This window comes from Pipistrellus kuhlii, unplaced genomic scaffold (genome assembly GCF_014108245.1).
Source record: "Pipistrellus kuhlii isolate mPipKuh1 unplaced genomic scaffold, mPipKuh1.p scaffold_m20_p_62, whole genome shotgun sequence".
NCBI classification, from domain to species: domain Eukaryota; kingdom Metazoa; phylum Chordata; class Mammalia; order Chiroptera; family Vespertilionidae; genus Pipistrellus; species Pipistrellus kuhlii.
The window spans coordinates 784,852-795,671 of NW_023425565.1; the positions used below are offsets into that span (position 1 = coordinate 784,852).

Here is a 10,820-nt window from a genome sequence, read left to right on the forward strand (position 1 = left end):
ACATACACAATGATCCAGCTGATTTAAGCTTTTTCTTGGTTTATTCTGTGCACTTAATATTTTAAATTAGGTTACTTTTTATGTGAACTTTAAGTGCACAGAATAAACAAAGATAAAGCTTAAAACAGCTAGATCACCGTGTAAAAGGTCCTTTGCCCATTTTTTAATTGGATTGTTCGTCTTCCTTTTGTTAAGTTGTTTGAATTCCTTATATATTTTGGATATTAATCCTTTATCAGATATATCACTGCCAAGTATATTCTCCCATACAGTGGGATCTCTTTTTGTTTTGTTGATGGTTTCTTTTGCTATGCAGAAGCTATTTTGATATAATCCCATTTGTTTATTTTCTCCTTAGTTTTCTTTGCCTGAATTGCCAATGTGTTTACAATAAAAATGGAAATTTTGTCCACTATGTAAACACTATTTAGGTAAATAATATTTTGATGTTCTAAGCTGGTTCATTATATTCAGGAACAATTATATTTGTGTTTTCAAGTTTCCCTTTGCTAATATGTGCCAACCTCTGATTAACTATATTTATAAAAATTCACATCTGATCATCTTTTGTAGATGATTACACAAAGAATTCCCAATTTCACAACCTTCACTTTACTTTAAAGTTTAAGATATATGAGTCTTTTGTTTGTCTTAACTAAAAAGAAAAGTTTCTAAATAATACTACAACACAATTAGAGAAATTGATCATTATCCATAGGTTTTGTTTAAGTTATGTATTTTCTGAATATGTAATTTATTCATATTCACACTAGAGACCCAGTGCATGAAATTTGTGCACAATTAAGGTCTCTAGGCCTGGCTGGCAATCAGGGCCAATTGGGGCCTCCCAGCTGTTGGCTGGGGCCTTCCTTCATTCCATGCCACCTTCAGGTGATCAGTGCATGTCATAGCATGTCATAGCAATCAAACTCCTAGTCTCCTGGTTGAACTCCTGAGGGGACAATTTGCATATTAGGTTTTTATTCAAATAGATTTCTAACTTGCTGATAGCCTATTTCAAACAGTAAATAAACTAATTTACTCGCCAATGTATTTCCCTTATGATTTTTTAATTATAAAATAGGGGGAAGAAAGAAGCTGCATTCTACAACTGTAATAAAGTATTTCAGTAAATGAGATAAGCAACATCAGTAATAAATAAAGCAATTTACATATTTCAAAAATGACTGTCTTGCCCTAGCCAGTGTGGCTCCGTGAATAAAGCATCGGCCTCCAGACTGAAAGGTCCTAGGTTCGAATCCTGGTCAGGGCACATGCCAAGTTGTTGGCTCCATCCCTAGTAGGGGGTGTGCAGGAAGCTGCCCATCAGTGATTCTCTCTCATCGTTGATGTTTTTATCTCTCCCTTTCTAAAATCAATTTTTAAAAAATTTTAAATTACTGTCTCTACTTAATATCAAAGCTGTAGCCAGTGGTAGAGCCTAGCAGCTGGTATGGCTAAAGTGAATACTTACTGGGAAATTAGGTTGTCACTCTATCAGCTTCATTATACTGACAAGGACACACTAAGATTCCTGTAGAACATTTAAGAGCTTTCCTTTTGTGTTCACTACCGGGAAATGACATCATTTTACTTGGTCACTGATATCAGTTGAGTGACACAATGCAGTTCATTGCTGCTCCTGCAAAGCAATTAGCTTTACTTTCCATTGTAGGAAGAGTCCAGAGTGTTCTTTAATGAGAAATAGGAAGAAGAAGGAGGGACTGAGGGTCCCTGTGGGTGCAGAGCGCCCAGGACCTCCCGCATCCTCCCTTCCTCTCAGGTCCCCTCCAAGGAGCAGCGCAGACCCGAGTATGGACACAGCAGCCCCAGAGCATTTTCAAACAAAACTATCTTTATTCATAACTGACCCACAATGCCCCACAGGTGCTAGCCCTACCCCGACCCCAATCCACCCCGCCCTAAGGGTCCTGCCCTCCCTCCTAACCCCTCCACCTGCCCCTCGCCTCCTGCCCCCCACCACCCACCCACCACCCTAAGAATCCTGCCCTCTCTCCTAAACCCCCCCCCCCCCAGACTCCCAGGTCAGGGGACCAGCAGGATCAGCCCTGCCATGAGAAGGAGCCCGTGGCTCCTCTGGGGGACAGCCAGGTCCCATCAGGTCTGGGCCCCTCGGGGCGCGGGCAGTGGGGGGCACTCCCCTCTGCTCCATTCTGGCTGCAGTGCCGCTTCCTCCAGCTCCCTGGGTCAGAGGGCTCATGCTTTCTCTTGTGAGGCTGTGAGGAGGGAACCGGCCCCGGAGCCAGTGCTGGCCTCCGCCAGACCCCGAGGTCGGCCCCTGGGCTGGAGGTCTTCTCCGCATGGTCGGGGCCGCCCCCCAGAGCGCGCTTCTGAGGCTGGCAAGCTGCAGGGGAAGCGCGGCTGAGGCCTCCTCTCTGCAGGGACCGGGCCTGGGCAGCGCCCCGGGGCCCCCGGCCTCCAGGGCAGGCCGGGCCCGAGGCAGGGCCAGGGCTCAGAGAGAGCGCGCAGGGCAGCAGGCGGCGGGGGGAGGCCCAGAGGAAGGCCAGGCTGGGGAGGTCCTCCTCGTCCTCACGGGGCCTGGCCGCTGGCCCCAGCGTCTCCCTGACCACAGAGTCCTCTTCGGGGACGCAGGCGGCCCTGGGTGCCCGTGCAGAGTCCGCAGGCCGGTGGCCCTGGGCAGCAGCGCGGGGGCATCCAGCCCGGAGCGGTGGCTGCTCCTCAGGCCCCGAAGAGACAGCACCAGCCGGGGGCCAGGAGCGGGGGGCGTCTGCTGCGCCGCGCCCCTGAGGGTCCTGGAAGCCAGTCTCTGGCGGGCAGGCTGTGCCACGGACGCCCAGCTGGGGGCCCTGGTCACACCTCCGGGCATCTTGGCTGCTCGCAGGCTCAGAAGGACGTGAGCCCCACAGGGGAGCACTGAGACTCGGGGGTGCCTGCACGCCCCCCTCCTCGGAGGCCAGGAGTCGCCTCTCTGCCAGCTGGAGGGAGAAGGGACAGTGACTGGCGCTGCACACGTGTGAGAGGAGGAGGAGCAGCGATAGGACAATGGCACTGGGGGGAGGGGAGGAGGTGACACCGTGACTCGAATCCACGACAGTCATGAGGCTCTCCTCCGTCCCCTGTGCCATATTCCCAGCTTTGTGCCCCCTTCTGGGCCCCCATCCCCCCTCCTCTCTGTAGCCCTCTCCTCCTTGTCCTGCTACTCTGCTCCCACCCAGGCTGGCCCCTCGGCATGCGCTGCCTGCAGGCAGGGTGGTGTGGACACAGGTTGTGTGTCCTGGTTCTGGGGTGCTCTCTGCCCTGGCTCCTCCCCAGGCCCATGATCTACCTTGTTCCCTCCCTCCCTGACTCACAAGGGCCTGTCCCTCCTTTAACTCGCCCAGGTCCCTGGGTCCTATGGTCACTTGGGGTCCCCCCATCGCCCTAAGGTCGCACCCTCCCCTGGCTCACCTGGGCAGCAGTGAGCCCTTCTTCCTGCTCCAACTCCTCAGCGAGGGCCAAGGGGTCCAGCTGGGCGTCTGGGGAATTCAGTTGCTTCAGGAACTGGGGATCAATGACCTCCTCCACCTGGGACAGAGGAAGCGGCCGTGAGCCCCTTGGCAGGGAGGGAACTGGGAGGCAGCAGGGCCCAGAGGACAAGTGGGAAAGCCAAGACCCCTCCGCCCCCGTCCTCCTGCACAGGTGGGTGTTCCACTCCATCACGGTCATCAGGTACACACACATGTACACACACACGTACATACACATGCACACACAGAGAGAAACACACAGAAACACACATGCACATACAAACAAAGGGGCACACCCACATGAACACAGATACCACACACCACACCCACACGAAGCACATACATGCACACACAGACACACACACTCTCAGGCGCCCAGCACAGGAGCAAAGAGCAGAGCCAATCCCATCAGCCTTGGGGTCTGGGGGCAGCAGCGCCACCCTCTGGGACCTTGTAGGCCCGGAGCTGCGGGCCAGCCCACCTGGGTGACAAAGTCTTCCTGGGAGCACAGCTGGTCCAGGTAGCTCAGGAGACCCTCATCCTGCAGCCACTCCTTCACTTCCTCTGCCCATCCTCCGCCTGGCGCCCCCATGGGCAGCGCCTCCGTGAGGTCCAGGTCCTCCTGCTCGGCCTCAGGGGGGATCCTGTCGTGTGACTCGGTCTCCCAGGGAGGTTGGGCGGTGTGGGCGCGCTGGGCGCTGGGTACAGCCTTCCTGGGATCGGGTGCTGGGCAGAGGGAAGAGGAGGAGCGTGAGGGGAGAAAGCTCCCACCCGCAGGGCATGCGATGCTGAGGGCAGTGTTGGGGCAGTAACATGGGTGTGACTGTGTGAGGGGAGGCCAGAGGGGAGCACCCAAGAGGGTCAGCTGTGAGGACGTGGTGAGCCACCGACTCCCAAGGGGCCCCGCAGCCAGCCCGCTTCTCAGCAGCCTTCACGTGGGCCCTTGGTAGGGAGCAGGGTGAGGGGATGAGAAAGGGGACCCGGTCCAGACCCCATGGGGACACAGGGCGCTGAGGCCCGGCTCTCTGGGCTGCTTCCCTTCAAGCCCAAAGCCCCCTGAGGAGAAGGCCATGTGGGGGACAGTGGCCTGCGCTGGGCCCTGTTGCCTGGGGTCAGGGGCTCCTGTGGGAACCTGCTGGCTTACCTGGCTGCGCGTCCACCACTGGGGCTGGGGGCCCCCGAGGACCAGGTCTCGGTGGGGCAGGAGGAGGCTGGGTCTGCGCCCTCTTCTCCAACTGCAACTTCTGAGCCTGCACCTGCTCCTCTGCCTCAAATGCCATGAACCTGGGGTGAGGGCACAGGCTGTGCTGAGAAGGAGCCGCCAGGAGCCCGCACAGGCAGCAGCGGGCGGAGGATGGAGAGCAAGGGCCTTGGGGCTGTCAGGGCCCGGACCCTGGGGAAGCAGGAGGCTGCTGAGCACATTGCTGCACAGCCCCTCTGGCTGGGGTCTGGCCCCCTGGGCGGGAACCCCTCCCCAGCCTGTCCTGAGCCTTCATGTCCCGCCCAGGACAGGTCAGCCTCAGAGGAGGGGGAGCTCCCGGGAGGTGGGACAGGAGCACCCACGCTCTGAAGCTGAGGAAGTGGCTTCCCCAGGAGGAAGGGCCTCTGGGCTGCGGGGACCCCATGCTGAGTGCCACCCTCCCACCTCCTCCTCTCTGATGAGACCTCACAGTTGGACCCTTCCCCACAGTCAGCCCCCTCCCCCGGTGTGGGGACCCAGGACCCTGACTCACTTTTCTGCCATCTCGAAATAGACCCTCCGGTCACAGTGGCTCTTGCGCTGCCATTCCTGCATGGCCCGCCCTATTCCCTCCTCCAGCGTCATGGTGGGCTTCAGGCGGGACAGGGGCCGGAGCTCTGGCCTGTAATGCCTCAGGGTCAGTCACCGCCCAGCCTGGCCTCTGCTCATCTGGCCACCCAGCTCAGTGGAGCCAGTCCCACCCCCACCCGGCAGAACTGAGCACCCGCAGGGGAGGGAGAAGGCCTCTGTGTGCAATGACAGGCCTTCCAGCTGCTGCTGTCAGGGCCTCACTACACACCAGCCCGTGAACCAGGCCTGGAGGTGACCCCACACTCGCACCCATAGCTGGGACCCCGCCCTCAGGCCTTCCAGCCAGCATCCCAGCATCAGCCCGCCTGCAGGGCCCTCCCACCCCCTCTGTGATGGGAAAGCTCCAGGAGCACCCTGCCCTGCCCAGTGCACTCACATGAGGAAGCAGCAAAGAGCGTCCACATCAGGACTCTGGGGAAGGTGCCCCCGGGCCAGGGCCTTGAAGCTCCGCCAACGACGGAAGTCCTCGTACACACTCTTGGGGTCAGAGGCATCCAGCGAGGCCTTGGACTGGGAGGCGGCCAGGCCACCCTCCCTGGCAGCCCCATGTGGCTGTGTTCCAGGGTCCACTCGGGAGACAATGGGGATCAGCTGGGCAGCTGGTGGTGGAGCTTGAGGAGGAAGGCTGGGACACCAGCCTCCATCGCCGACCTGGGTGCCCCCCAAAACCGAGGTAGGCATAATGTTCTCCACCACAGTGGCTTCCAAGAAGAGGGGTGCAGGACACACAGCACCCCCACAGGCGGCACCTGGAGCGCTCCCATAGAGGGGGGCCTGGGTCAGGACAATGGTCTGAGTCTGGGAGGACTGTGGTCGCCTCCCTTCTGAGCTGGCCTGGGCCATGATGTTGTAAGCCCCAGTCCCAACGGGGCCTTGACCAGCATCTCCTGCCACCAGAGGTGTCCTGGGCCAAGCCGGCAGCACCAGGGGGCGGCCAGGAGGGAATGACGGGGTCCTGGGGGGCGGCAGGTGCTGCTCCCCAGGGGGCCGGTGTGCGGGGCCAGTAGAGGGCTGGGGGCAGGACTGGGCCATGAAAGGAGTCAGGGAGGCACCGGGCTTCAGGCTCACATCCGCTCCCAGCGCTGCAGATGCTGTGGAGACAAAGGAAAGGGGGAATGGAGGAGGAGGCCCAGCAAACAGCACTGAGGTGCTCTGGGCCCCTTTAGCCGCTGGGGAACCAGGGCAGTGAGTCTCACCAGGGAGGGCCCTTTGGATGGGCAAACGGGGGAGGTGGCAAATGTCCTCAGGTCATGATCACGCTCTGACCTCCAGTTGGGAATTATTCCACTGGAGAGCTTGCTCCCCGTTCGCCAAGGCTCCCTGACCCCTGTCTGCAAGAAGCACCAGCCCAGCCAGCGCTGCCCTGACAGCCTCCCTAAGGACTCCCCGGCATCGACCCTGCCAGCCTCAGAGGCCTGGCCCTGGGAGACGTCTGCTCTGGGGCAACGACGCTAGGCAGACCCACTAGTGGTAGTGACCTTGGAACTCATGTCTCCGAGGTAAGTTCTAGGCACCCAAAGGGCCTCTGAGAACAGCCGTGTCTAACACATTAGGGCCCATCTGCTCCTCAGTCCTCCTCTTCCTCAGTACAAACCGCCCCCTTTCTGTCCTGGGCTTGCACAACAACACAGAAACACTCGAGTGATGTCTCTCCACAAGAAGGCACAGGAACCCTGATCTAACCCTCCACACACCGCCCAGCATGCACGTGTGTCAGAACCAACAGTGAACACTTAACATGGCCAGGTCCTGCCACTGGGCCCAGCGCTCAGGCTGATGGCCACCCTCAGGAGCTCTGTCATTTCGCAGCCAGCCATGGCTGCAGAGAGTCAGAGGAGGGCCACGGAATGGGGCAGAGTGGGGCTGGTGGTAGGGGTTTCCAGAAATTTCCATAGCTACTGTACTGTTAGGTGGGTCATGAGACTGCAGACTGGGTGAGGTCCTTCCCCCTCCAGCTCCCAACAGTGGGAAGTGAGGACACAGAGGAAGCAGGTGTGAGCGGTGACAGTGGGACACAGGTGTCTGAACACATCCCCACTCAGAGGAACCAGAGCAGACCTCGTCCAGGGGAGCACGCTGCACGCGCGCCCTCATTACTCAGGACAGGTGGCCTAGGCCCTTTACTACTGACACAGACATGGTCCTCCTGCCCCTGTCCTCCCCTTCCCCCTTTAAAAAGGAACCCCCCTTTACAGACATCCCACGGAACACCACCCACGCTCCACATCTGTTTTCTGTCCCTGAAGCAGGGACGTGCACTGTCAGCAAAACCCTCATCCCAGAGGTAAAGGCAGGGCAGAGGGTGCGCCATGAGATGCAGGACAAGAGGGAGTCGGGCTAAAGACCTGGGTGTCATGGGGGGAACAATTGGGGACAGCTCAGGGAAGCGGGCCCTGTCTTGGTGGAAGTTTCCCGGCCGCCCTGCCCGTGTGGAAACCCAGCCACCAGGCAGCTCCCTGGGCTGAGGAGCACTGAGCTCTGGGCTGGAGGCAGGGGAGAAGCTCTGGACGGCAGCAGGTGGAGGACCTTCCAGCCCAGCCCTGGGGAGGATATTTCAATTGTGGACTTGGCCACACACAGCCCCACTGGACAGCTTTCTGGCTAAGACCACCCTCCCACTGCCCCCATTGGCTCTAGCGCACTCAGTTCAATCCCTTAGAAAGATGCTGCAGGGCCAGCTCCAGGTGCCCGCAGATCAGCACACAGAACTGGGCTTTCCTATGACCACCCTATGCCACCCTAACACCCTCCACACCCAGGCATGTCCCTGAGCCACCCTGACCCGCCTCTGAGGAGCCCTCCCAGCCAATGCCGTCACAGGTTCCCACTGGCTCCCAGCCTCCCCGGGTGACAGGTCCTTGGAGGTCCAGTGCTCTCTCCCCGCTACTTCAGTCAAACCGTGTTTCCTCAGAGTCACATTTGAATCCCAAGTCTTGAGGGACAGATCAGTGTTTAAAACTTCCCCCCTCCAATCTATAGTCCTACCTCCTACTGAAGCCATCCCCGCGGGCTCATTCACGGACCACCGCTGCCTAGAAGCCTCCACAACGAGAAAAGTCAAGCCGAGGATCCAGAGAGTGACCTGCTCCAACAGCTGCTCACCATCCAGTGGAGGGAAGGTTGGGATTTAAACGGTAGAATGTGGGGCTCCTGACCTTCTGCAGCGGGGGAGGGGCAGAGGGCTGGTTGGCTGGGGTGGTGGGGGCATTCCATGGAGGGCTCTGATAGGTAGGCAAGAACCAACAGTTCTGTTCAAATTTAAAGTCATAAATTTAAAGACACACTAACAGTAATGACCCCCAAGGTTAAGTTCTAGGCACCCAGTCATTGATATGCCCTTTATCTCTGTTCTTGATCCATCACCCTAGTTCTGGGCCCCTCAACCTGCTTCCTTTCTGGTCTTGGTTTACTTCAACACAGGCTACACTTTCTGAACAAAATTCAGAACATGTTGCCTGAAGAAATAATGGGAACCTATGGCTCAGGGATCCCAGGGTTTGAAATTAGGATTGACCCCACAGAGACAACATGCTGGATTTCATTCCTGAGGAAGCTGTCCTGTGGCCCCAAGTTCCGCCCAGTGCTGGGAGCCCTGCAGATGCAGCCGGCCCAGCCTTACAACCCATCCCCTGTGCCCAGTCCATCAGGGCAAGGCCTGCAGCCTACAGGGCAAGGCCAGAAATCACTACTTTTGTTTCTCATTGTATTAGGTTGTTCAATGTCTAATATTTTATCCTTTGATTTTAATGTAATGTTTTAAACAAGTAATGCCTTTGCATAGTTCACAAATTGTGCAAAATGGAAAATGTAGTGATGTGTCTTTCTCCTGCCTCTTGCCCCTCTTGCAAATGACCGGGAAGATGATTGTATAATTTGAGTTTCTTTGGAAAGCATGACAAACTCAAGTCAGTAAGTTGATTCTGCTACTACATATATGTTTTATTACTCTGACACCAGGATATTCAACATATTTCAGGCCGGCCTCTCCCAAATTCTGTCTCGAGGGGGCAGCTAAGTGCATGCGCGGCACGTTTGAAGCTTTAAAACCCAAGTGTTCCCTGCACATGCGCTGGGAGGCTCTGAGGAGGAGGACCTGCAGGAAGCTTCCCAGGGCGCCCCTCCCTCCACCTCCTTCCTCTGCTGCAGGGACAGCCTGGGCCTCTTCCCAGGGTGCCTCGCGCCAGGACGCAGGAGCACGCCCACTGGGGATGGGGCTCTGCCTGCAACTGCTCCCAGCGTCCGTTGCGGGTGGTTGGCTCCCATAGGCGCATGCGCTCAGGCGGTTGGCTCCCTTAGGCGCATGCGCTAAGGCGGTTGGCTCCCATATGCGCGCATGCGCTAACGGCAGGGGGCATTCCCAACTGCTGGCCAGGCTGCGCGTGGTGCCTGGCATGGCGGCCTCCTCAGGAGGGTAGGTAAGGGGGCGAGGCCATTTCTCCCCTCAAGTGTCCTCCCCTCTTCTCTGCTGTTCACCATGTGGACCATTTGCCCCCAGGTCTGTGTTCACCGCCACACCACTCACTTCCGGTGGTGTTTATACTGGAACTGTTGCATGTTTGTTTCAGTGATTGGCGGGTCTAATAGGTGTGTAAGAGATTAAGTTCTCAGGGTCATTCTTTGTCTCCTGCATTCTGAATAACAACAGAGCTAGGAGGCAGCCCATCAATGATTCTCTTTCATCATTGATGTTTCTTTCTCTCTCTCCTTCCTTCCTCTCTGAAATTAATAAAAATAGATTTTAAAAAATTAAAAGAACGACCATATAATCCCAAATCCCATATCTGTAGGAAATGAAATCACCATCTTAAAGTGATATCTTCACCCCTTACTCATTGCTGCATGGTTCACAGTAGTCAGGAAATAGAAACAAGTGTCCATCAACAGATGAATAAAGAAAATATATTTATAATACAATGGAACTTTATTCATCCATTAAAAAAGGAAGAAATCTTGACACTGTGACAACTGGATGGGCATTAAAGGCACTATGCTAAGTGCAATAAGTCAGACAGAGAAAGACATACCATATTATCTGACATACATAAATTCTAAAACACAAATATTAGATCATAGATGCAGAGAACAGATTGACAGAGCCAGAGGGTAGGGGAAGGGTGCACAAAATGGGTAGAGAGGGTCAAAAGATACAAACTTTCGATTATAAAATTAAGACATAGACTGCAACATACAGCTTGGTGATAGTAATTAATACTGTATTTTTATATTTGAAAGTTACTAAGGGAGTAGATCTTAAAAGTTCTCACCACAAGAAAAAAAAAAAAAGACTTTTGTACCTATCTATGGGGAAAGATATTAACTAGACGTTGTAGTGATCATTTGCAATATATACAAACAATGAATAATTATGTACAATTGAAACTAATACAACGTTATATGCCAATTATCTATATATTCAAAAGCCTAAGTGACCATTCAATCATTCAACTGTTTGACTGGTAGCTGTGACACACACTGACCACCAGGGGGCAGATACTCAATGC

General features: G+C 55.5%; 1 protein-coding gene across 1 annotated transcript; it reads right to left on the reverse strand.

Moving 5' to 3' along the window:
- Positions 1-2,063: 2,063 nt before the first annotated feature.
- Positions 2,064-8,320, reverse strand: LOC118708713 (NUT family member 2G-like). Its single transcript, XM_045575046.1, has 7 exons — positions 8,305-8,320; positions 5,696-6,410; positions 5,222-5,350; positions 4,633-4,772; positions 3,970-4,214; positions 3,430-3,546; positions 2,064-2,957 (listed from the first exon to the last, which is right to left on the reverse strand). The coding sequence occupies exons 1-7, from the start codon at positions 8,318-8,320 to the stop codon at positions 2,064-2,066; spliced, it is 2,256 nt and encodes a 751-aa protein (XP_045431002.1).
- Positions 8,321-10,820: the final 2,500 nt, after the last annotated feature.

Coding starts and splice junctions, on each gene's coding strand:
- LOC118708713 (XM_045575046.1), bottom strand. Junction 4,773..5,221: donor TATTTCGAGATGGCAGAAAA/GTGAGTCAGGGT, acceptor CCCTCACCCCAG/GTTCATGGCATTTGAGGCAG. Junction 3,547..3,969: donor AGGAAGACTTTGTCACCCAG/GTGGGCTGGCCC, acceptor CCTCTGTCCCAG/GTGGAGGAGGTCATTGATCC.